Here is a 23758-nt window from a genome sequence, read left to right as displayed (position 1 = left end):
GACTGCTTAAGTGCCTCAGTTTCCCCATCTGTAAAATGGAATAACCCCTGGCCTGTGCCAAGGCTATTTGTGAAAATGCTTTAAAAGTGGCAAATATGGTGCAAATGGGAAGTGATGTTTTTGAAACAAGGGTGAGGGGGTTTTCCCCTGAGATTTAGGGGGATCTAGCCAATGTGCAGCAGGTGGGACTCTCACGTTTTCAGTCTGGGTTTTTACCCAGCAGGAAACTTATGAAATTAAGAAAGTACAGTTGTCTTCCAAACAGTCCCCTGGGAGCCAAGCTCATGTTCCCATGAGACTGCCACTGCCTTCTGACCGTGGAAAACAATGAGAGTTCCCACTTGTGGGGCTGATGACATGCGAGGTCAGTGCTAGGTGTTGCGTCCAACCCACTGACTCGTAGTAACTCTATGGGAAAGAATACACACCCATCTACTGACGAGGAACTGAAGGCTCAGAGAACGGAACTCGAGTACCCAAGTCACACCTGGGTTAGGCGGTGGTGATGAGGACCCAGGTGTGACCAACAGAGCCTGGAGAACTACCTTCCAGGCAATGACCTCCATTCTTTGAAGAGAATGGACCCAGCTTTCAGAAGTGGCCAGTTCTGGGACTTCCCTGGTGGCGCAGTGGTTAAGAATCTGCCTGCCAATGCAGAGGACACAGGTTCGATCCCCGGTCTGGGAAGATCCCACGTGCTGCGGAGCAACTAAGCCCATGTGCCACAACTGAGTCTGCGCTCTAAAATCTGCGAGCCACAACTACTGAGCCCGCGAGCCACTACTGAAGCCCGCCCGCCACAGAGCCCGTGCTCTGCAACAAGAGAAGCCACCACAATCAGAAGCCCACGCACCGCATCGAAGAGTAGCCCCTGCTCGCCACAACGCAACTAGAGAAAGCCCGCACACAGCAACGAAGACCCAATGCAGCCAAAAAAAAAGTATATATATAAAGGAAGTAGCCAGTTCTATGGCCCCAAATCTCTGGAGTGCATCCCTCGGGATATTAGCAGTTGAGTTAAAAATAAAACGTGGTGGAGGCCCAGAGATGCAGGTAGATTTCAATAGTTTGCTACAAATGAACCTGGAAAGGGAGTCCACAGAGGGGACCAAGCCCCTGGCCTGAGGGCCAGCTTCCAAAGCAGGGGGATTGCTTCTAAAGGCCACAGCTTTTAAATGGGTGACATTTTGTAAACTATGGTGCCTGAGACAAATGAGGTCTTGTTACGTTTTGTATCCCTGGGTCCCTGGAGCCTTAGAAAGATGAGCAAGCAGAGTCCAGGGTTAGGTGGTCAGGGATGGAGGCTGAAGCCTTTCTCTCCTGCTCCTGTGTCAGTGGCAAGCTGTGGGAGGCTGTGGGGCACCTTGTGCTGGGAGAAGGGGCATGAATGAGCTGGCCTCTGGACAGCTGTGGGCCATCGGTAGCTGTAGGGGAATTCCCTTTGCAGGAGGGCCCGGGGTGGACCCCGACTTTACCTGGCTTCCAGAACTTCTTGGCTGTCATCCAGTCCCTTTCGCCATCCTCTGAGTCCTCCTCATGCATGGGCTCACCCACCCACTGCAGGCCGTAGTCACCGAGGAACCGCTGTGGGGAGAGAAGAGGGAGATGTCGGGGGCACTGTCAGCTCAGCCCCTTCCAGGGGAAAAGGCGGCATCAGCCCAGCCCCCAGCCTCAGGCCTCCGCTCCCAGCCCACTGGATGGGGCGATGGGCCCGGGGGTCTTGGCCACTTCCTGGCTGTGGCCTTGGGAAGCCACCTCACCTCCCAGAGCCTCAGGCTTCTCCTTGTAAAATGAAGCTTGTGAGGACTCACTAAGGTAATTCACATAATGTCCTTAGCACAGGGCCTGGCACAAGTAGGAACTCGTGTAAGTCAGCCATTATGGCGGCGGGGAGCCATGTGGGTCTGGCCCGAGTGGGAGGAGAGGAAGGGACACCTGCTCTGCAGGTCTGAGAGGACATGTCCCCCCACATGTCCCACATGTGGCCTCTCTAGGGCTGGCCGCCCAGCGCCTGTGCCACAGGAAAACTTCTGAGTTGTCTATGCTTCCTGTTGCTGCTTCCTCACCTCCACTCCTTCCCTCAACCCACTCCAGCCCGGCTTCCATCTCCACAACTGACTGCAACTGCTAACAAGCAGCCACCTGCAACCTGCCTGCTGCCTAACCCAGCGGGCACACTTCTGCCTTCATCTCTTGCAACATATGTTCTTCTTTTTCAGTTTCAAATTTCTAGCCATCTACACTTAGATGTCCAACAGGCACCTCAAAATGAACTTGGCCCAAACAGTCATGCCTCCCTGCTCCCACCTCCCAAGGCGGGGAGTGGCCCACGTCCCAGCTAGTCTCTAATGTGTTACCCTTTTAAATATTTCACCATACTCCGTACTTGTGTCTCTTCCTGTGTACTTGTTTATGTGTGTCCCCTCTAGACTGTCAGTGCCATGAGGGCAGGGACCCTCTCTGCATCCCAGTGCCTGGCAGGGTGCTGGGCACACAGGAGATACTTTGTCTGAGTTTGCTAAATTAACGAAGCAATCAACGTGTGAACAACGTGAACGGGGGAGCCCCAATGCCCTCTGCCCTGAGGGGGCAGCCCTGACTCCTGTGGCAGCTGCTCAGAGAAGCCCCACGGGCTGCCGGCAGTCCCAGCAGGCCGCTCGGGGGCGGCTGCTTACCCACAGCCCCGGGGTGAGCACGGGCCTGGGTGGGAAGGGCCCTCAGCTGCAGCTGCTGCTTGGGGCTTTGCGTCTGTGGTCTTAGGTTGGGGCTTTGGAAAAAACTCGGTGTGGAGAGGGAGAGGCTAGAACCCCAGAAGGAGCTTCTGGTGGGGCCGGTGAGGCAGTGGGGGGCCCTGAGGATGTATGCATGCCTAGGACCCTCCCTTGAGCCTGGGGGTCCCTCCAGCTCAAGCCTTGCTGTGTGAACGATGGCAACAAAGGTGACACTGGGTGAGTGAGATGCCACGTCCAGAGGCAGGGAATGGCCATGATAAACGCAGTAAACACGCACAGCCAGGCCCCTGCCAGGTCCTGGGCGCGCAGCAACGAGCAGGAGAAAAGTGCTCCCTCCCTCGTTCCCTCGGGGGGTCCACGGTCCCCAGAGGAAGAGAGAGTGGAGCACCTGCCCTGGTCACAGGTGAAGGGGGTCCCCTGGGAAAGGGCTCCCACCTTTACTTGAGACTGAGGATCAGTGAAAACTCGCCAGGGGAAGGTAGAAAAAAATTTCAGGTGGAAGGAACAACACGGACCAAGGTCCTGAGGTGGGAAAGAGCTTGATGTGGTCAAAGCAGCAGAAGCAGGTCCCCGTGGCTGGAGGGGAGAGTAGTTCAAGCCGACACTGAGGAAGGGGGAAGGGCTAGCCCAAGCCTGAAATGGGATGGGGGGTGCCCCGGGCCCCTGTGTGGGATGTGCGGTGAGGAGACCCCAGAGAGGTGGGCTCTGACCCAGTCCCTGGGGGCAGACAGCCCTGGGCCGGCACCTCCCTCACCTCCATCTCCCCGACCTGCCGCTGCAGCTGCGCGCATGTGGTCTCCAGCTCCTCCTGCCGCTGCAGGGTCACCGTGCCTTCAGGAAAAGACGGGGAGGGGTTCCTGTGCCCCCCGCACGGAGGCTGCCAGGCCACTTCTGGCCATGACAAGAGCTTTGGCCTGAGGGTCATCTGGAGAAGCTGCTCCACGAGAACTCGAGGGATCCCCGGAGAAGCACCTCTTGGCCTCTCGCCCTGACCTTGAGAGCGGACGCCCTGACTCTCGGGAGGCTGCCAGCCCACCGAGCGAGGCTCCTGACGGGGCTGCCTTTCCTCCAGGCTTTGGCTGGCAGGCCCTGTGCTCAGGGCTGGGCTAGGGCTGCGCTCGGGGGACTCAGTCCCACACAGAAGGGCACCGCCCTGGGTGTCACTGCTCCTCTCTGGGCTCCATTGCCCAGACTCCACCACAGGACTCAGCTTGATGCTCTCGGAGCCCTGATACCCAGAGGTCGCTGGCCCAGGGGGTACAAAGGGGGGCTGACCAGCCCACAGAGGGCCTCTTACCCTGGTGCTCCTGGAGGGTCTCCACCAGCTCCTCCAAGGCCCGTATCTTCTGATCCTGCAGCAACGAGACAGGAGGGGAGCAGACCTGGTGGTTCCCAGAGCCCAAGGGAGCCCCTTCCAGATGGGAAGACCCGGCTTAAAGCCCCTGCCCCGCTCTGGCACTGCTCCGGTGCTCAGATGGCCCTTGTGGTCCCACTGAGGTGGGGGCAGGGGGTGGGCACCCCCAAGTGCCCAGCACTCAGCAGCCACTGCTGCCACCCAATCTGAGGCCTACGGGCCTCGCTCAGATGTGGAGAAGACCCCTAGCCTCTCTGCTCAGGTCACAGGGACCCAGGTCAGTCCCGGGCCAGACCTGGCCCTCGAGTTGGGCGGTTTGGTCAGGGAGATGGTTCTAGAACCCATCCACCATGGTCTATTGCAATAGTAGCCTCACTGGCCTCCCCAGCCCAGGCCCTTCCACCCCTCAGACCAGACCCTGGCCCTCTCCCCCCTGGGGCCCCACCTTGGAGAGCATCTCATCCGCCTGGGCCTTCACCTGCCGCTCCAGATCCCGCACTTTCCTCGCCATGGTGGCCATCAACTCCGAGTCGTGGTACACAGGGACTGCCAACCAGACAAAGTCCTAGAGCCTGGGCCTTGAGCTGAGGCTGAGGTATGGGGGTCCAGGGGAGGGGAGAGGTAGCGGGCTCCCCAGCAGCGGAAATAAGGGTGGTAACAACTGCCGCCACCAAGATAATGGGGATGGTTCTACACACTCTTCATATGCCAGCTCTTCTGAGGAAATGAACTGTTTTGGGAAATGAGGCACAGAGATTCTGTAATGCACCGAAGATGTATATATGAGGGAGTGGTACAACATACGGGTTCCATCACCTTGAAACGCTGTCAAAAAGTTGTTCACCCTTAGAACAACTATACTCCAATAAATATTAAAAAAAAAAAAGTTCACTCTCAGTTGAATCACTCCTCTAATCTCGCCCCTAATTCACAGGAAATACGGTGGATAGAGGAGCAAGTTAAACAGCACCGGACAAATCACTATGGGGGACATCCTGCGGGACAAGTAGCCCGGATGCTTCAAAAAGTGTCATTTTTTTAAAGAGGCAGGGATTCTGCTCTAAAGAAGTATAACCATCAAATGCAGTGCATGACCCTCAATTAGAACCTAAATCGGGGGGGGGGGGAAGCTATGAGAGATATTTTGGAACACTGGGATGTTAGAGAGAGTTACTGGATTGTTCATATTCTTAGGTGAGATCACAGCATCGTGGTTATGTACTTCCTTACTCCTAGAAGATGCAAAGGGAAGTATTTAGAGCTGAAATGTCATGATATCTGCAACTGATTTCTAAATGGCTCATCCAAAAAATACATTTGTGTTCATAACATATGTGTATATGGATAGAAAGCAAATATGGCAAGATGTCACTAACTGTTGAACCTAGGCTGAGGACGTATGGGTGTTTGCTGTACTATTATTTCAACTTTTCTGTTTGCTGACAAATTTTCAAACTAAAACATTTGTGAAAGAAAACAAGAGAGACACATGGGAAGAAACAGGCCCCCTTCTTCCCCTAGATGTTGTCTCTCTCTGTGTGAAGCCGGAAGTATTGCTGTAACCACGTGACCATGCGGAGCTGACAGGCCCAAGGATGGTTCAGTGCAAAGCTGGAGAAACCTGAACTTCTGACAATGTCTTTGAGCTGTTGTCTCCCTAGGACTTCTTGGTATGTGGGATAACAAAGCCCCCTGATGTTCCTTGGTTGAATCAGGGTTTTCGTTGACTTTAGTCAAAAGCTTCTTAACTGATATATAGACATTTGGCAACTGTCAGCACACGGATGACAGCACGTGTTTGAGGCAGAGTGGAGAGAGAGAGGAGATCCCAGGCAGGAGGAACATCACATGGAAAAGCTGGAGCTCGCAGGGAGCCGAGAGGGGAGAGCCTAGGAGGCAGGAGGATGGCAGGGAGGCCGTGTTATGGAGGCCAAGAGCCCGGGGTGTCCTGAGAAGAGGGATCAGGGAACTGTGTGGAATGTTTCCCTGCAGAGAAGTGAGACAGGACAGGCGAGCCCTTGACTGTGAGCTTGGCAGGGGAAGCCCCTGGCTGAGAGTGGGCTGAGGGGTGGTGGCGGGGGAGAGGCAGAGAGACCTGGGGAACAGCCAGTTTCTGTGGTTGCTGTTGAAAGCATCCCCCCTGGGGTGATGGAGATCCTGGCTTTGTGGCCGAATGGCTGTGGGGCCGGGCTCTTCCGGTCTCCTTTTCCACCTCAACCCCTCCCTACCTGTACAGGAGAGGGGGCATTCGGTGGAGGATCAGAGACCGAGAGACAGAAACGGAGACAGAGAGACAGGAAGCTGCTTACCCAAGATATCACAGCTAGTGGAAAACTCTCACCTCATCCCCAGCTCCCCCAGACTCCCAGCTCAGACCCTGCCCCTGCCCAGTGCACCACACAGCTCACCCTGCCAGACCATGAGTCCCCTGTGCCCAGGACTGCTCAGTCCTACCTCCTCTGGGAAGCCGCCCCAGTGAGCCCCATCCTACTTTGGGCACCTCCACGATTGCAGTGTTGTCACAGCCCTTTGCGGATGGTGTGGGTCAGGCTAGGGGGACTGTCTAGGGGACTTTGGCCTTGTCCAGAGCCCTGCGGAAGCAGGAAGTAGATGCCCGGAGGCTGAGCTTCCCCCTTCATTCCCCTTGGACCCTGAATCCTAGAGCCACTGACATCACTCTTGATGGGGATTCCAGCCAGGTGTACTCCAGAGGTGCCAGCCACAGCCCGCCCTGGGGCTTTGCCAGACCTCCTGAGCTAACGGCCGGACCTGTGTGTGGCTTCACGCCAAGCCAGGCTCTGAACAGGTCTGGGGTGCAGGCCCAGGGCCACAGTCAGCCAGGAGTAGAAGCAGTTGCCTCTGACCCAGCAGGTGGGAGAAGGTGCCATGCCTCTCAGGGCCTCCCTTTCCCCGGGGCCTCTCCTGCTGCCAGGGACACAGACCCCTTCGGGCCTCTGCACTCACCTTGCCTAGTCACAGGGGCACCTATGCCACCATAGCAGGAAGGAACAGAGATCCTTTCTTCTGAGCCGTGCGCGTCATTCAGCACGTCCACCTCATCTTCTGCAGACAGGGATGCCCAGGTCACTGCTCTGGGGCTGAAGCCCAGGCGAAACGGGGGCCCTGGGCCCTGGTCAAGATGAAGCAGCCTGTTCTCTGTCCCCCCAGCATATGAGGATAGAAAACTTGGGACGCTGGAGAGCAAGGATCCAGCCAGAACAGGCCTCTTCTTGGAGTTCTCCCAACCTGGCTCCCTGGGGGGACCTGGGTGGCCAATGCCAGCACCGCGGTGGGGGCTAAAGGAGGGCTGGGATGCAAAGGTCTGAGCCTGCGGGAGGCAGGGCAGCAACATGAGGACTGGGCTTCAGGGAGAAAAGGCTGTAATGGGCTGCAGGTGGCTGTCGGAGAAGGAGGGCTGGGGTCTGCCCCCCTCATGGCCCACCCCACGGTGAGTGGAGGGGTTCAAATGTTAGTGATGACATCTCCACTAAGGGTGTGGGGTGTCCAAATCCGAGAGCTGCAGACAGCACTGCAGTTGGCCAGCCACTCTGGCTGACGGGAGTTCATCACGCTCTTTCTTTCCATCCGCCCAACTGCAAGGACATAAGGAGGACACGAGGGCAGAGCCCACACTTACCATTTCCGTACATTTTTATCCCTCGCCTCCTGGGAATGGGGCAGGAAGAAGAAGGAAGACAGACAAGTTAGGACGCCCTGGATTGCCTTCGGGGGAGGCTCTGGCACCAGGTCCCCCATCAATCCTAAAGAAAGTGTCTCCTGAGGACATCCACCCCCAAATCCCATCCCGGCCCAGGGGTGAGCCAAGGGGCAGGCTTCAGGGTGTCCGACTCCTCCCAACAAAGAAGGATGGTGAAGAGCTGAAGGGCAGAGCCTTGGAGAAAAGATTACAAGAGTCCCCAAGCCCAGGAGCCCAGCCCCAGCTCTGCCCTGAAATGGCTGCAGGACCCCAGGCCTGTCACTTAACCTCTCTGGACTTCCTTGGCCATGATGCAAATGACTCAAAGTGGGCTTCAGAAGAGCAAGGAGAGAGGTAAAAAATGCTTTGAAAAGATGAAACTGATAGATGAACAAATAGGATTCTCTTCACTGAGAGCCCAGCATGTGGCCGGGCCTGGAACAGGTGGGCCATCAGTGTTTGAAGAACTAATTCATGACCAATGAATAAACAGATGGATGCCGAGCCACCCCACTAAATGGCACAGCCCAGTGTGTGCTTAGACACATGGAGAGCCTCCCAGAAGAAGGTTCGAGAAAGATAAGGTGATCAGAGAGAGATACATAACTTCTTATCGTTTTCCTCAGGACACTAGGAGTCAATCTCCTAGTCCATGGGAGGGGCCGGGAGGAGGCAGGGGCATGGACACAAAGATCCCACGAGGCCAGCTCCTTACCCCGGATTCACAGGCTCCGAATGCAGAGGCACTCGCCGGGTCTTGCCAAGGGAGGCCAAAGGTGAGCTCATAATTCTACTTCTAGTCTCTAGCTGTCAGGAACTCCCTGAGAAGAAAGAAGTCAGCCCTTGGGGACAGTCACTCAGGACCAGGGAGCGGCCTGAAACTTCCTCTGCCCTGGCTACTTTTCCCAGGAGGGAGCACTGTCCAGGGAGTGGCACCCCTCACTTCTTCCTACTGCCTCTGCAGAAGTTTCTGGAGGCGGCCTGGCCTCAGGATCCCTATGCTTGATGTCCACCTGCTCCACTGGCTATCCAGCTCTCTGCTCTGCTCTTGGAGGTCTCTGGCCTAGCAGTGCTTGGGAAAGGGCGATGGGGGTAGGATGGGGTGCAGAGGTGGGCCGGAAGCCTGGGACTTCCCCAAACTTCAAGCCCTGGCACAAGACTACCCAGCAGGCCTGGGGCTTCTGTCTATCTACCAAGGAGCTGGTCACCACGCCCAGGTGTCCCCTTCCCTCCTACCAGAACCAGGGGCCACCTCCAACTTCTCAGAGCCAGAGAGGGGCAACCCCAAGGCAGGATTCTACCAAGACACCACCTGCATGGCAGGGAGGTCAAGAGCCCAGACCCTGGATAGGTTCTGCCATTCCAGTATAGCCTGGGCCTCAGTTTCCTTTAGCGTGAAGTGGGGATGGTAATAGTACCAGCCAGGTAGGGGTAACACACGTAAAGCACCTAGCCCAGTGAAACGCTCAAAGGAATTACTCAAAAATGTGAATTGTGGCTGCTGCTGTTATTGGCACATAGAAGGCCCTCATAAATGCTGATTTCCCTTCCTTTCCTCTTCCTTCTGGAAAGATGAATGAACATCAGGGATGCAATTAACGGTCACTACTCTACTCAGTGAATTAAATATCACGTGGCTAATGTCTAGAAATCGAAGAATCAAACGACCTCCATCAGGGCCTGAATCAAGTCTTCCGTTCCACTTTGGAGATGTGTGGCACTGGCCTCCACCAGCCCGTGAATCTGCCCAGCAAGGGGACCTGCATCACCAGGAGGCAGCTCCCTTGGTCTTAATTCTGGAGTTTGGGACTCATGCCCCGCCCCTTTCTCAGAGGTGCCCTCCAAGGACAAGGTCCAGAGTTTCCTGATCTCCATCATCCGGCATCCAGCCTCCCAAACCTGCCCCCAGCCTGCCTGGTTCCTGCCGTCTTGTCCAGGCATCCTCAGGGTATGTGTGGCCAAGTGTGACGGCCCCTGTGGCTCCCTTCACCAGTCTCCACACACTGCCAGAGGAATCTTCTTAAACCCAAAGCTGACATGTCACTTCCCTGCTCAATACTCCCAGTGGCTCCTTCTCACCCACAGAAAAAAAAATCAAAATTCCTTAACATGGATGATCTGGTCGCTGCCTGTGTCTCTGGACCTCATCCATCATCACCCACGGTCCTCCCGCATCCCACCCTCCACTTGAGCCACTCTGAACTGTCGGCCCTGAAATGCACCAGGGCTTTCTTTGCACACATGGCTCCTCAGGCCTGGAACCCGATCCCCCAAAATGGTCTCCCTACTCCTACCCACACCCTTCCCTTGGCTGGCTAACTCCTTTTTTTTTTTTTTTTTTGCTTTTATTTAGTTATATTTTAACTTTTTACTTTAAAATTATTATAGATTCACAGGTAATTAGGACAATAGTAGAGAGGTCTGGTGTATCCTTCACAGTTTTCCCCAATAGTCACATTTTACATGACTATTGTACACAGTATCAAAATCAGGAAATTGACATTGTATAATCTGTGTGTGTCATTCTATGCCATTTCATCCCCTGTATAGACTCTGTGTAACCACCACTGCAATCAATATATGTACAGAGGACTTCCCTGGTGGTGCAGTGGTTAAGAATCTGCCTGCTAATGCAGGCGACACAGGTTCAAGCCCTGGTCCGGGAAGATCCCACATGCTGTGAAGCAAATAAGCCCATGCGCCACAACTACTGAGCCTGTGCTCTAGAGCCCGTGAGCTACAACTACTGAGCCCACGTGCCACAACTACTGAAGCCTGCGTGCCTAGAGCCCGTGCTCCGCAACAAAGAGAAGCCACGGCAATGAGAAGCCCACGCGCCGCAACAAAGAGTAGCCCCCACTCGCCGCAACTAGAGAAAGCCCACACACAGCAACAAAGACCCAACGCAGCCAAAAATAAATAAATTTATATTAAAAAACGATATGTACAGAACTATTCCATCACCACAAAGATCTCCCTTGTGCTACTCCTTTAGCATCACACTCATCCTCTTCCTCACCACTGTTCCTAACCCCTGGCAACCACTACTCTGCTTCCCATCTCTATAATTTTCTTACTTCAAGAATGTTATATAAATGGAATCAAATAGCATGTGACCTTTTTTAAAAAAACAACAACAGCTTTATTGAAGTATAATTCACACACTTAACTCTTTTAAAAGTACACAATTCACTGGTTCTTAGTATATTCATAAATTCAGAGTTATGAAACCACCATCACAATCAGTTTTGGAACATTTTCATCACACTAAAAAGCCCCAGGCACTGTGCCTTTAGTAGCGAAAACGACCCTGCATGAACTCCCACCAGACCTGATTATTCCTCCTTTCTCCAAATTCTCATCACCATAATGACCCCTCAAAAGAAACTGGTCAAAAAGACAGAAATTAATAAGCATTGGCAAGGATGAGGGGAAACTGGAACCTTTGCTGGAATGTAAAATGGTGCTGCTGCTGTAGAAAACAGTCTAGCAGTACCTCTAAAGGTTAAACAGAGTTATCTTATGGCCTCCATGCCTAGTTATATACCCAAGAGAAACGAAAACTTACATCCACACAAAAATTTGTATATCTGTTCATAAGCAGCATTACTCATAATAGCCAAAAAATGGAAACAACCCAAATGTTCATCAACCAGTGAATGGGTAAACAAATGTGGTATACCCTTACAATGGAATATTATTTGGCAACAAAAAAGGAATGAAATACATACTACAATGTGAATGGACCTTGAAAACATTATGCCAAGGGAAAGAAGTCAGTCACAAAAGACCACCAATTGTTATGATTCCATTTATATAAAATGTCCAGAATGGGCAAATCCATAGAGACAAAGTAGGTTAGTGGTTGCCTAGGGTAGGAGGTGCTAAAGGGAGACGGGGAGGGTGTGGGTGGACTGCTAAAGGGTATAAGGTTTCCTTTTGGGCTGATGAAAATGTTCTAAAACTGATTGTGGTGAGGGCTGGACAACTCTATGAATATACTAAAAACAATTGAAATTTACATTTTAAAGGGGTGAAGTATATAGTGTGTGAATTTTATCTCAATAAAGCTATCACAAGAAAGAAAAGGACCTGGTCTCCAAACCAAAACCAACATCTTCCCTCAAAATAAGCTCCTCCCACTTCCCCCTTCTTAATGGGACCCCATCATCCAAACACAAAAATTTTCCCTCCTTCTTTCCCTCTTAATCCCATCAGTTACCAAATCCTGCAGGTTAAACTCTGCAAGTCTCTCACACATAGCTCCTCCTCTCCATGACCACTGTTGGCCATCCTAGTGGGACTCTCACTGCCCTTCTTTGGGGCTGTCACAATGGCCCCAAACTGACTTCCCCATTCCAGTCTCACTCCAGGCCAATCCAACACACTGTCTTCAGATCCATTTTCCCATGGATTATAGGAGACCCGTAAGGACGACGATTGTATCTTCCTATCAGCCTGGGGACTCCTGAGCGCAGGGCTGTGTCTCCTCCCTCAGACCGGGGACCCTGAGGACAAAGCCACGTCTACTCCCTTCACTTTGGGGTCCTCCTGGGAGGACTGTGTCTTCCCCCTCAAGCCGGAGGCGGCTAAAGGTTAGGCTGTCTGCCCCTTCAGACTCAAGTTTTGAGAGGAAAGTTCTGTCTTATGCCTCTACATCTTTGGGAGTCAAATTTATCCCCCCACAGGTCCCAGTGCTCGCCAGCGCCGACAAGGACCAGCAGGCTGTACACCTTCAACCCCTAAATCCCCAGCTGGAAGCGCTCACCACGTGACTTCTACCACCAGTCCCGCCCTAGGAGCCGCGTCACCGCCTCCCTGCCTCCACGCGTAGCCATGGTAGGCGGGGGCCCGAATCTGCTCCCAGGGCGCGGGGGGGGTCTTCTGGGGGAGCCGGGCCGCGGGTCTCGCGTGTCCTCGAGGTTCTCGGGGTGAGGACCCCAGACTGTGTGTGTGGCTCCATGGGCAGAAAGGTCTAGGGCCGTGACTCACCACGCAAGGCTGCAGAGCCGCCCGCGGCGCCGCCATCTTGTTGTTACACGGTTTCCCAGGCGACCAGGACCCGTGCGCTTCTCATTGGCTAATTCGAGGGGTGTCCCTGAGCAACCAGCAGGCAGCGGAGGCGGGTACAGCCGTCTGTGCTCGAATTCTATTGGCCCACGGAGTCTCAATTCATCGCTGGATACTGCAAATCCCAGAATCCACCGCTCTGAGCGGACTCGGGGACTGGAGAAAGGGAGGGCCCGTTCACGTCAACCCAAGGCACAGAAAGCGGAGAACCTGGGATAAGATTCACGAAGCTGCTGGAAGCTTCTGGACCTGAACGTGTAATCCTGACAATGCCACTGTTTTGCTAGATTGATTTTGGGAGAAATTACATTTATCCCTCTGAGCCTGTTTTTTCATCTGATCAGTACAGTACTAAGGGGGCAGTTCTTTTAAGCATGAATGGAAATGATGCAAGTACTTAATAAATGTTTCTTAAATCTGAATTTCTCTGCTAACTTCTTGACCAAACGGCGCCCTGAAGGGACGCTCATATTCTGTTTCCTTTGTGTGAAAATTTGGGTGAGACTCCCCCTGCCTTTGGATAAGACACTTTGTGTGATTTTGGGTGAAACACTTCCCCTCCTGAGCCTCACATGAAAAAAAAGAAAGTGTTGGATTAAAGCAACTAGAGAGGGCTTCCCTGGTGGCGCAGCGGTTGAGGGTCCGCCTGCCGATGCAGGGTACACGGGTTCATGCCCCGGTCCGGGAAGATCCCACATGCCGCGGAGCGGCTGGGCCCGTGAGCCATGGCCGTTGAGCCTGTGCGTTCGGAGCCTCTGCGCCGCAACGGGAGAGGCCACAACAGTGAGAGGCCCGCGTACCGAAAAAAACAAAAAACTAGAGACAGTTTAGTTAAGAGCATGGACTTAGGCCTCTGGAGTCGTGGATCCTGACTTGTGTGTCCTTGGGCAAGTTCCTCACCTTAATTTCTTCTGTAAAATGGGGATAATACCCATCCCCACAGAGTTGCCATGAGAATTAAATGAGATAATGCATACAGAGTACCTGTCACAATACCCATACAGAATAAGTTTTCAAAACATTTCCTGCTTTTAACTAGCATTATCATCTCAGTCTTCCAGCTATGATGTGGGTGTCTATGATTTCTGGCACCCACTTCCTTATGCCTTGGCTTAACCACCAAAGCCCTTTCTCTGTGTGTCTCAAACTGCACTTACTAATATTTTCCATTTGACCTTCTCGTCTACTGCATTTAGGGGAGGGCAGGCTCCTTGAGGCATTCTTTACACACCAATTGAAGACTGAAGGAAGCTACCAATTAATGAGTGTCTTGCAAGTGCCAGATGCCAAAATTATGAGCTTTACAGATGAGAAAACTGAAGCTCAGAGAAGTAAAGTGACTTACTCAAGACTATGCAGGTAGAAAGCAGAAAAGTGGATTCAAACCCAGAACTGTCTGCCTCCAGAATCTGTGCTCTTTCCAGAAGCTCCCCCTTTAGTAAAACAGGCAGGCAAAGGTAAGCCAAGGTGCAGGTGGTACAGGTCCACGGCGAAGGGAAGGGTTCAGGTGGAAAGTGTGACTGGAAGTTGGAGGTGGGAGAGCTCTCTTGCCACTAAGCTGCTCCCAGAAAGTTCTCAGAGGCTTGAGATAGATGAGAAAGTTCGAGGTCATGCTGGGGCCAAGTGTTTTGGGGGGTTGGAGCCATAGTCAGGGGACTAGCAACCTTTTACTGTCACCTTGCTCATGTTCCTTCTGCTCTTAAAGATAAGCAAGGACCAACAGCAATGGGAGGCAGGGGGCTCTGGCCTCATGGGTCCTGGTGTGCCCGCTGCCTCCCACCTCAGCAAGACTGGGGAGTGAACTGGCATTTACCCAAGCATCAGAGTTTACAACATACCTCCCTCCTACCCAGGGCCGGAAGCATGGCCTGAGACTCTGCAGTAGGCAGACATTCAGCAAATATCTCGTTCCTGTGAGGGAGGTGGGAGCCCTCTAACCTGGCGGGCAGTTTATTATTATTATATATATATATATTTTTTGGGGGGGGGCTGCGTTGGGTCTTCATTGCTGAGCACGGGCTTTCTCTAGTTGCGGCGAACGGGGGCTACTCTTCGTTGCGGTGCGTGGGCTTCTCATTGCAGTGGCTTCTCTTGCTGTGGAGCACGGGATCTAGGTGCCTGGGCTTCGGCAGTTGCAGCACGCAGGCTCAGTAGTTGCGGCACACGGATCCCAGAGCACACGGGCTTTGTTAGTGGCGGCACGTGGGCTCAATAGTTGTGGCGCACGGGCTTAGTTGCTCCACGGCATGTGGGATATTCCCGGACAAGGGATCGAACCTGCGTCCCCTGCATTGGCAGGCACATTCTTAACCACTGCACTACCAGGGAAGTCCCCAGTTTATTATTTTTTAAAACACATTTATTGGGGGAAGTCAGGGCCTTATTATAAAAGTATACATTTTCATCATAGAAACTTGGAAAATAGTGATGGCCATCATTTATTGAGGAAATATTATGGGCCACCAATACTTAACAAGTCTACGGGACTGGGCTCTGTCACTTACTAGCTGGCTGTTTCTGCTCCAGCTACTCCACTGAGCCTCAGTTTCCATATCTGGAAAATAGAGATTCTAATAGAACCCACATTGCATGATAACCCTTATCATGCAAATTAAATTTCTCATAATATTGTCATATTGTTTTTAAAAAGATGTTTTCCAAAAACAAAGTTATGAAAATGAAACAAGAGTCTAAGCTCGCCTAATAGTTATTTTTCTGACTTATATTTTTCTATCTCCCATCTTAGATGGTTCTGGAAATCTTTCCAAGGTCTCCAGACTTACATAAGATTTGAGTGTTAGGGACTTCCCTGGCCGTCCAGTGGTTAAGACTTTGCGCTTGTACTAGAGGGGCCACGGGTTTGATCCCTGGTCAGGGAACTAAGATCCCGCGTGCTGCCCAGTGCAGCCAAAAAAAAAAAAAAGATTTAAGTGTTAGAAGGACATTGGAGGAAAATTTGTCCAGCTTCCAAGCTCACCCAGGACTCCCTCTGGACTTCTGGGGTGGGGGCCACTTGGCCTCTTCTTGATTCCATCCTGGGGTGGATGCTCATTGCCTGACAATGGTGCAAAAGCCCTGGAATGGGAGGAGGGAGGCTCTTTCTGGGTCTGCTCCCCACCTGTGGGATGAGGAAGTAGAGGGTTACAGGGTTAGAGTGTTAGAGGGTTCTGGAGGCCTCTGTTCTTGAGAATAGAGTCCACTTTGCTTCTAGGTCATTTCCTGAAAAACCCTTATCAGTTATGACCCCTTTGGGGCTAAAGAGTTTATCAACTCCTAGCAGCTCAGGAGGGAGAGGTAAATAATAATGGAGAAAGAGGTCCTCTCAGTCCAAGCATTCCTTCAGAATAAAAACCTGGCTATCTCTCCCACCTTCCCCTTTTCTCCAGCCACATCACAGGCGCCTTGGGTCAAGCCCTCCCTATATCCTGTTGACATTTAGGACCTTCATATTATGTGTCCTGCCCTTCACCCTTCTCAGTGTTCCAGAAACTATCATGTTCTCTCCTATGTTGAGGCTTCTCCTTCCAATGGGAACATCCTCCTTTGCCTTTTCCCCCTGGGAAAATCCCCCTCCATCCTTCAAGAACTAGTTCAAATGTCCCCTCCTCCATGAATACCCCCACTCCCCCCAGATAGAATTACACTCTACATTCTAGTAGGCCTGCTGCCATTATAACATTCCTTATTCCTTTTTGTGATTTTTTTCTGTATGTGTCTCCTTCTTGGACTATGAACTCCTCAAGGGAAGGGATCTTTACTCATTCATCTTACCTGATACACAGTAGGTGTCAATAAATTGTCTGAAATGAATGGATGGATGGATGGATGGATGAACAAACAGATGAAGATTTCCCTTGGAATGTTCTGTGGCGCTGTTGGATCACAGCCCTCTCTCAGTGGGGATGAAAGCTGCAGGGCAGATCATACTGTAATATGTGCTGCAACCCCCTTCCTTTCTTCCCATCCTTGCTGTGTTCCATTCTGTCACTGAGCTCAAGTACATATTGAGCGCTTGCCCAGTGTGAGACTGTGCAAGGCCCTGGGAACAGTCATTAAAGAACACTGTGAAACTGGGACAGGGAGTGGTCTGAGGTGTTTTGCTCACCCAGGTCCCTCTCGTTCTGCACAAACATTCCCTTTGAGTGGTCTTCCCTGAACACTAACCTATAATATGTCCTCTTCCCATTTCTCTTTTCTCACACCACACTTTTGACTTCCTCACAGCATTTACTGAAATCTTAAATTACCATAATTTTTAATGTTTTCCCCCATTCAAATGTCAGTTCCATAATAACAGGGACTATGTCCTTTTTTTTCACTTCTGTAGCCCCAGTGTGTGCAGTACCTGGCACACAGCAGGTACTTAACAACTATATTATGCTGTAATATTTTAGTATCATTTTCTACTTCTCTAATTCTCGCTTCGTTTGTGTCTAATCTGATGTTAAAACTATCCACTGAGTCCTTAATTTATATTATTGTATCTTTTTAAATTTATTAATTTATTTTTGGCTGTGTTGGGTCTTCGTTTCTGCACGAGGGCTTTCTCTAGTTGTGGCAAACGGGGGCCACTCTTCATCGCGGTGCGCGGGCCTCTCACTATCGCAGCCTCTCTTGTTGCGGAGCACAGGCTCCAGATGCGCAGGCTCAGTAGTTGTGGCTCATGGGCCCAGCCGCTCCGTGGCATGTGGGATCCTCCCAGACCAGGACTCGAACCCGTTTCCCCTGCATTAGCAGGCAGATTCTCAACCACTGCGCCACCAGGGAAGCCCTCTATTATTGTATTTTTAAGTTCTAGAATTTCCATTTGGTTCTTTTTTTTTAAAATAAATTTATTTTATTTATTTTTGGCTGTGTTGGGTCTTCATTGCTGCGTGTGGGCTTTCTCTAGTTGCGGTGAGCGGGGGCTACTCTTCGTTGCAGTGCACAGGCTTCTCATTGCTGTGGCTTCTCATTGTGGAGCACGGGGTCTAGGTGTGTGGGCTTCAGTAGTTGTGGCACGCAGGCTCAGTAGTTGTGGCACGCGGGCTCAGTAGTTGTGGCTCACGGGCTCTAGAGCACAGGCTCAATAGTTGAGGTGCACGGGCTTAGTTGCTCCGTGGCATGTGGGATCTTCCCCAACCAGGGATTGAACCCGTGTCCCCTGCATTGGCAGGCGGATTCTCAACCACTGCGCCACCAGGGAAGCCCCTCCATTTGGTTCTTTTCTATAATTTCTAGTTTGTGGTCTTGTCTTATATGTCTTTGAATACACTAAGCATTGTTATTTAAAAGTTTAGTTGATAATGCCATTATCTGGATCTTCTGTGTAATTGTTTCTATTATCTGTTGTTCCTCTTTGTTTTTTTCGGGGTGTTTTTTGTTTTTTGATCACGTTGTCTTCAGTTTCTATGACGGGCTGGTCTGTTGTTTCCTGTTTACTCTTACTCCTCAGGTGTAACCTTTCATGGTCCCAACCCAAAGCCTAGTGGAGGGTGGGGGAGTTTACCAGGGCCCCCATTTCTTAGTAGGTCTTGAACTACAGTTTTTCTCCCCCAGCCCCATAAATCTGTAGAAAGCTCTGCTCAGTTTCTCAGCTGTCTCTTCTGGAAGTGGCAAATACTTTTAGGGGAAAAGCAGCCCCAAAGGGCTCACCTCTTTGTTCCCCTTAATTCTTTTCTTCGTTGGTAACTCCCCAGTACTTAGTCTGCTATTGCCCCATAATAAGCATTTATTGACTGCATGAATACAGGTATGCACGGCTTGGAGGTGGGAGCGATCACCTTATATTCACCCATTCATTCAGCTAGCCTAACTGCCATATTCTGTTTTTTTGTTTTGTTTTATTCATTTATTTATCTATTTTTGGCTGTGTTGGACTTCCTTTAGTTGCAGTGAGTGGGGGCTACTCTTCGTTGAGGTGCACGGGCTTCTCATTGTGGTGGCTTCTCTTTCTTGCCGAGCATGGGCTCTAGGCGCACGGGCTTCAGTAGCTGTGCCATGCGGGTTCAGTAGTTGTGGCTCGTGGGCTCTAGAGTGCAGGCTCAGTAGTTGTGGCGCACGGGCTTAGTTGCTCGGCGGCATGTGGGATCTTCCCAGACCAGGGCTCGAACCCGTGTTCCCTGCATTGGCGGGCGGATCCTTAACCACCGCGCCACCAGGGAAGTCCCATATTCTGTTTTCTGCTGAGTTAAAGAGGTGATGAGACCTAGAGGGACCTGGTGTTGGGTCAAACTACTAGACCATATTCTTAGCAGGCACAACCTTTAGTGCAGTGACCAAGAGAAGGAGCTCTTGGAACACTGAGGAACTCCCTCTCTTTGAAGGAGTTGTAGGCGGTGTGGATTGAGATTTCCCATCAAGTCAGGTTTGGAGAAGGTGTACAGTAGGACAGGGAAGTCAAGAAATAGACTAGGTTCTATCTCCAGCTCTGCCATTAACCTGCCCTTCTTGGGCCCTCAACTTTCCCATCTGTAAAATGGGGGTCTCTCTAAGCTCTTTAAGCTTTGCGACCAGGGTTCTGTCTATCCAGATGGTGTCAAGACAGAATCAAACTGCTCAGAGGGCAGGAGAGGAAAAGGTTTGAAGCCCCACTTCTCTCAGGTACTGACAGACTCCAGATATCCCTTCATGCCCCAAGTCCTGATGACCCTAAAAACCCTTCCAGCACCCAGATCCCCCCACCACTAGCAGCTCAAGCTCAAATGACAGCAGAGACCCAGGACGTGGAAAAGAAATTTCTCAGGTTTCTAAGAATATTTTTGCAAATATGAGCTTGGCATTTAAGTATCCTCACAAGAATCCACGCATGGAGAAAGGGCATCCTGGCTGGCCCCAGGGTTTAGCCCACCTTAGCTGCCTCTTTGTAAGAAGGGAGAAGACTGCCCAGTATGATGGTGCCAATTTTCAGCAGAGCAATCTTGGACTTCAACATGGGCCTCTTGTCTCCTGGGCCAGTGCCCTTCTGGTATCCCTGCCTCACAGACTCTCATGAACCCCCAGAATCACCCACCCCGACAGGTGCACCAAAGGCAGCTGAGACTTGAACAAGAGGGTCAGGAAAGGCCTCTGGTGAAGGAGCTGATGGGGGTGGGCAGTGACAGGTAGTTGAGGGCTCCACCCACTTCCTTCCCTACCCACATCCCCGGGGCGAGATTCCTACCCCTCTCTCACCATTTCCTGGCTTTCTCTCTCCAGCCTTGACTTTCAGTTCTTTTCTGTTTCTTTTTAGCCAGGGCTGGAGGCCCTAAAGGCCCACGCAGGTTTTTCTGAGGCTTGATACTTGAGACACAAAAGCATAGAAGGGAAGTGAGAGGCTTTATTTTTTTCACTATCTGGCATGCAAATGAGACATAGAATAGACTAAGGAAGGGAGAGTAAGTGGGGCTGGAGCTGGGCTGTAGAGCCAATCCCTGGGTCCTCCAGGAGGGAGCCAGTCAGGGAACCAAGACTTAATTGGTGACTTCTAGGAAAGCCCCAGAGGTTACATACATGGCTGCGGCTTCAGACATACCTGGATTCAATTACACATGAAACTGGCTCCACCTTTTATTACCTTGGACAAGTCACTTAATATCCAAGCCTCAGTTTCTTCATCAGGAAAATGGGGATAATTATGAAACCTACTGCAGAACCCCACTGAGAGAATAAAATGTATAAAGAATGGAGCACTGTCCAGGCACCTTTGTGATTCACCTCATCCCCCACCCCTGGCTAGAACTTCACAGCCACCCCACCCCAAACCCCTTCCCCAGCAGTTTATTAACTTCTCGACCCTCCACTAGCCCTCCTCCTATCCATCTGAGATTGACATACACAATCTGTTATTTTCTTCATCCAAATCACAAGATGCTAGGTCTTAATAAACTTCAGAAATAATCCGCTTCAGTCTTCTCACTTGAAATGAGAAACCTGAGGCCCAGGGGGAATGGGCTTACCTAGAAGCTAGGTTTCTGGATTCCTAACACAGTGCTCCTTTGTTTTCACAGGAATCTCCTCCCCCACCACCCCAAATTTTCATGCTCCCCAAGCCTTCATTCTGAACCTGTGGAACAGTCTACAACCTTATCCTGAAACCTAAATTTATCCCAGCCTTTTCTCTTTCAGCACCTATCCCCTGCCCCAATCTCCTTTTAATTATACTGTATTTAATTCTCTGGCAGCTCTTTTGTTAAGGGCTCAGAGACGGACAGTTTCTGGCCCAGGGTCTCGGAGTTGATATGTGATTAAACCAAGATTCAATCCCCACTATGCATGACTCCAAGCCCAGGGTTCTATTTACTGCCCCACAGGTGCCTCGTGGATGCCTACCTCCCATCCCCTGGGATGTGCCTCAGTCCCTCTCCAGAACCCGCCATCTGCCAGGGCTGTAGAACCTAGGGCCTGGCACGCTCCACCCCAAGGTCTGTAGAAAAGCAGTAGCACCCCACCCCACCCTGTAGGCCCTCCTTCCTCTCCCTCCACCCCGCCTCCCTGCCTCCTTCTCGTTCAAAAGCAGCCAAGCCAAAAGAGGCCTGCAGACAGCCCTGCGTTCATCTCCAAAAGCTGCTACAAAGAGGGCCATTGAGAGGCTCCCAAGATGAAAGGCTTCCTCTTCCTCCTATTCACCATCAGCCTCTTGATTATGATTCAGGTAAGAGCAGCACCCCAGAGCCCCCAGCACCATCACCCAGGACTCCCCAGATCTGCCCGGCATGGGGGAGAGGGCATGTAGGCTCCTGGGCACCCAGCCTTCTTCCATGGGAGCAGAGGCTCCAGCAGGGGAACCATGGGCTCAGGGGGCCTGACTCCCAGCCTTCCAGTCCTTCTGGTTGGGATCAGCCTGTTTGAGGGCTGCCCCTGAGCAGGACTGTCTCCTGTACCCGAGGCTGGGGAGCACTTACAGGGTGCCAGGCATACTGAGGCACCCAAGGGGTGCTATGGAATAACAGGGGATTAAGAGGCTTGGGAAGACAGCCCTGAGAGAGGATGGCATCAACCCACAGGGAACCTGGGGAAACGGTCCTATGGGAGGGGGCCGGGAAATGTTCAAATGGAGCCTGATCCGGTTCTGGAGGTGGCAGGAAACCCCCCGGGAGAGGAGCCCGCGCGTTCGGCAATGCTAAGATAGAAATCTCCCACTCCGGAAACAGGTAGAGTCTCGAGATCAACTGCTATTCCAAGAGGCAGCTTTGGCGGCATCTCACGTGTTAGTCGGTGTGGGACATGGGAACCGTCCAGTTTTCGATCAGGAACAGCCTGATCAAGCATCGAGAACAGCTTAATCTCCATGAGGGGCAGTTCTAGTTGCAGCCTGATCAAGCATCGAGAACAGCTTGATCTGCATCTGCTATCCCCTCAGGGGAGAAGTCACACCCTCCCCACCCACCTACACTTTGCCAGGTGCCTTCTCGCCAGCCCTGTCTCATGTGACCCCCATGACTGTGACGGGCTCTTCTCCCCATTCACAAGATGAAGAAACTGAGGTTCAGGGAGGCTCAGGCCCTGGATGGTCAAGGGCTGGGGCCACAGGCTCCCCTATCTCCTACATGCTGGAGGAGCTGGTGGTCTGGTGGACGTGAAAGGAAGGTTCTGTGGGACGTGGACCGGTAACTGCCTCTGACCCTGCCTGTGTTGAGGCAGGAAGCAGCCAACCATCCCCACAGGACCTTGTGGTAGAAGTTGTGGTCACTGGGGCAGGGAACTGAGAACTACTTGGGGTGGGGGAACTGTCTCTAAACAACAAACACGAACTTCAACCCCCCATGAACTTGCCGCACTTCTCTTGCAGATACAAACTGGAGTCTTGGGAAACCAGACCACCACCCAGAAACCCAGGAATGGGGCCCCAGCCCTCGGCAGCCTGGGCGGCGGCAGCACCCTTGTCTTCTTGACTAACATCCTCATCCAGCTCTTCCACCTCAGATGAGGTGACACGCCCCAGCCCAGCCCTAGCCCCGTGCCCCAAGGACAGCTGCCACCATCACTAGCAAGAGAAGCCCCTCCCTGCCCCATCCTTGGGAGGGGCTGGTACTAGAGATGAGCAGGTTGTGGGAATTGACACGTAGAGCCTGGGGGGCCATGGCCGACACAGCGAGATACTGACATGGAGGGGCAAGCACCACCCAGCCGGGGCTCAATAAAGTTGTCATGTACTTGGAGTGGGGTCCCATGTGTGGTCACTGGACGTCACCAGGCCCAAAGAGCCAGGTCTGCAGCAGCACCAAGGGGCTACCTATAGCCCCATCAGCAGGCGAGGTGGCACCAGCGAGCTCGCACCTCACCTGCCTTGCGCCAAAGTCCAAATGCGGAGGCCCTTCCCCTTCGAATCCCCTTGCAGGGACACGACGCAGAACCTGCCATCTTCACCCTCCCTTTAGTTGCATTTGCTTACCTGTCCCTGCGAGTTTGGGAATGATGGTCCCAGAGGACCCCACCCCCACCCCCTCCCAGACCCTGGACATCCCCAGTTGCGGAGGCTCAGAGAGCCCCCCACTCCACTGCCTCGGTGTCCTCAGAATGACAGATTCAGAGAGAAGCACCCACCCCCCACCAGCCTATAGGGGTTCCCAGCCTCACAGCCATCCTCCTGTCTTCAAGTCCCCAACCACTGGGGACTGAAAAAGACGAAGAGGCCACTGTCCATTTCTTCCCTGCCTACCCATGGGCTGGGAAGGCAGGAAGGACAACCCTCCTGGGTGTGGGCTGGTGGAACTGAGAGCTGAAGAGTAGGAAGGGAACTCTGGAGAAGCACCAAGGGCCTCGACCATCTGCCTCTTCCTGGAGGGCGTTGGCCAAGGGGACAAGTGTCTACCAGATTGAAAGACTATGTCCTGCCCTCTCTGAGCTGGGTTAAGGACCAAGACCCCCTGTTCTGGCTTCTAGGGGGCCAAACCTTTAGGACTTGAGACCAGAGTTGGGGGAAATTGAGAGGAGCCCGGGTGGGCA

At 52.3% G+C, this 23758-nt stretch overlaps 2 protein-coding genes across 7 annotated transcripts in view; one reads left to right on the top strand and one right to left on the bottom strand.

The window, feature by feature from the left end:
• Nucleotides 1-21377, bottom strand: part of UBXN11 (UBX domain protein 11) — a 31863-nt gene extending 10486 nt beyond the window's left edge. For 3 of the 6 annotated variants that reach the window (XM_030763854.2, XM_089898573.1, XM_089898566.1), the window contains exons 1-5: nucleotides 7051-7657; nucleotides 4532-4632; nucleotides 4030-4084; nucleotides 3487-3563; nucleotides 1476-1584 (exon numbers count right to left, since the gene is read on the bottom strand). In XM_030763854.2, coding sequence (XP_030619714.2) covers nucleotides 1476-1584; nucleotides 3487-3563; nucleotides 4030-4084; nucleotides 4532-4632; nucleotides 7051-7438 — 730 coding nt within the window. In that variant the 5' untranslated portion in view covers nucleotides 7439-7657. Of the gene's footprint in view, nucleotides 1-1475; nucleotides 1585-3486; nucleotides 4085-4531; nucleotides 5319-7050; nucleotides 7658-7723; nucleotides 7753-8498; nucleotides 16763-20005 lie in introns of those variants that run through there. The other 3 variants (XM_089898582.1, XM_089898578.1, XM_089898562.1) reach the window with 2 other exon arrangements.
• On the top strand, nucleotides 21331-22971 carry CD52 (CD52 molecule). Its single transcript, XM_089898588.1, has 2 exons — nucleotides 21331-21464; nucleotides 22602-22971. Exons 1-2 carry the CDS (start codon nucleotides 21411-21413, stop codon nucleotides 22737-22739), a joined length of 192 nt encoding a protein of 63 aa, XP_089754714.1. The 5' UTR covers nucleotides 21331-21410; the 3' UTR covers nucleotides 22740-22971.
• Nucleotides 22972-23758: the final 787 nt, after the last annotated feature.

This window comes from Delphinapterus leucas, chromosome 1 (assembly GCF_059928025.1).
Source record: "Delphinapterus leucas isolate spDelLeu-1000000601 "Yukka" chromosome 1, BTC_Dleu_Yukka2, whole genome shotgun sequence".
Lineage (NCBI taxonomy): Eukaryota > Metazoa > Chordata > Mammalia > Artiodactyla > Monodontidae > Delphinapterus > Delphinapterus leucas.
The sequence above is the reverse complement of the archived record's forward strand: the minus strand, read 5'-3'. Positions and strand labels throughout refer to the sequence as shown.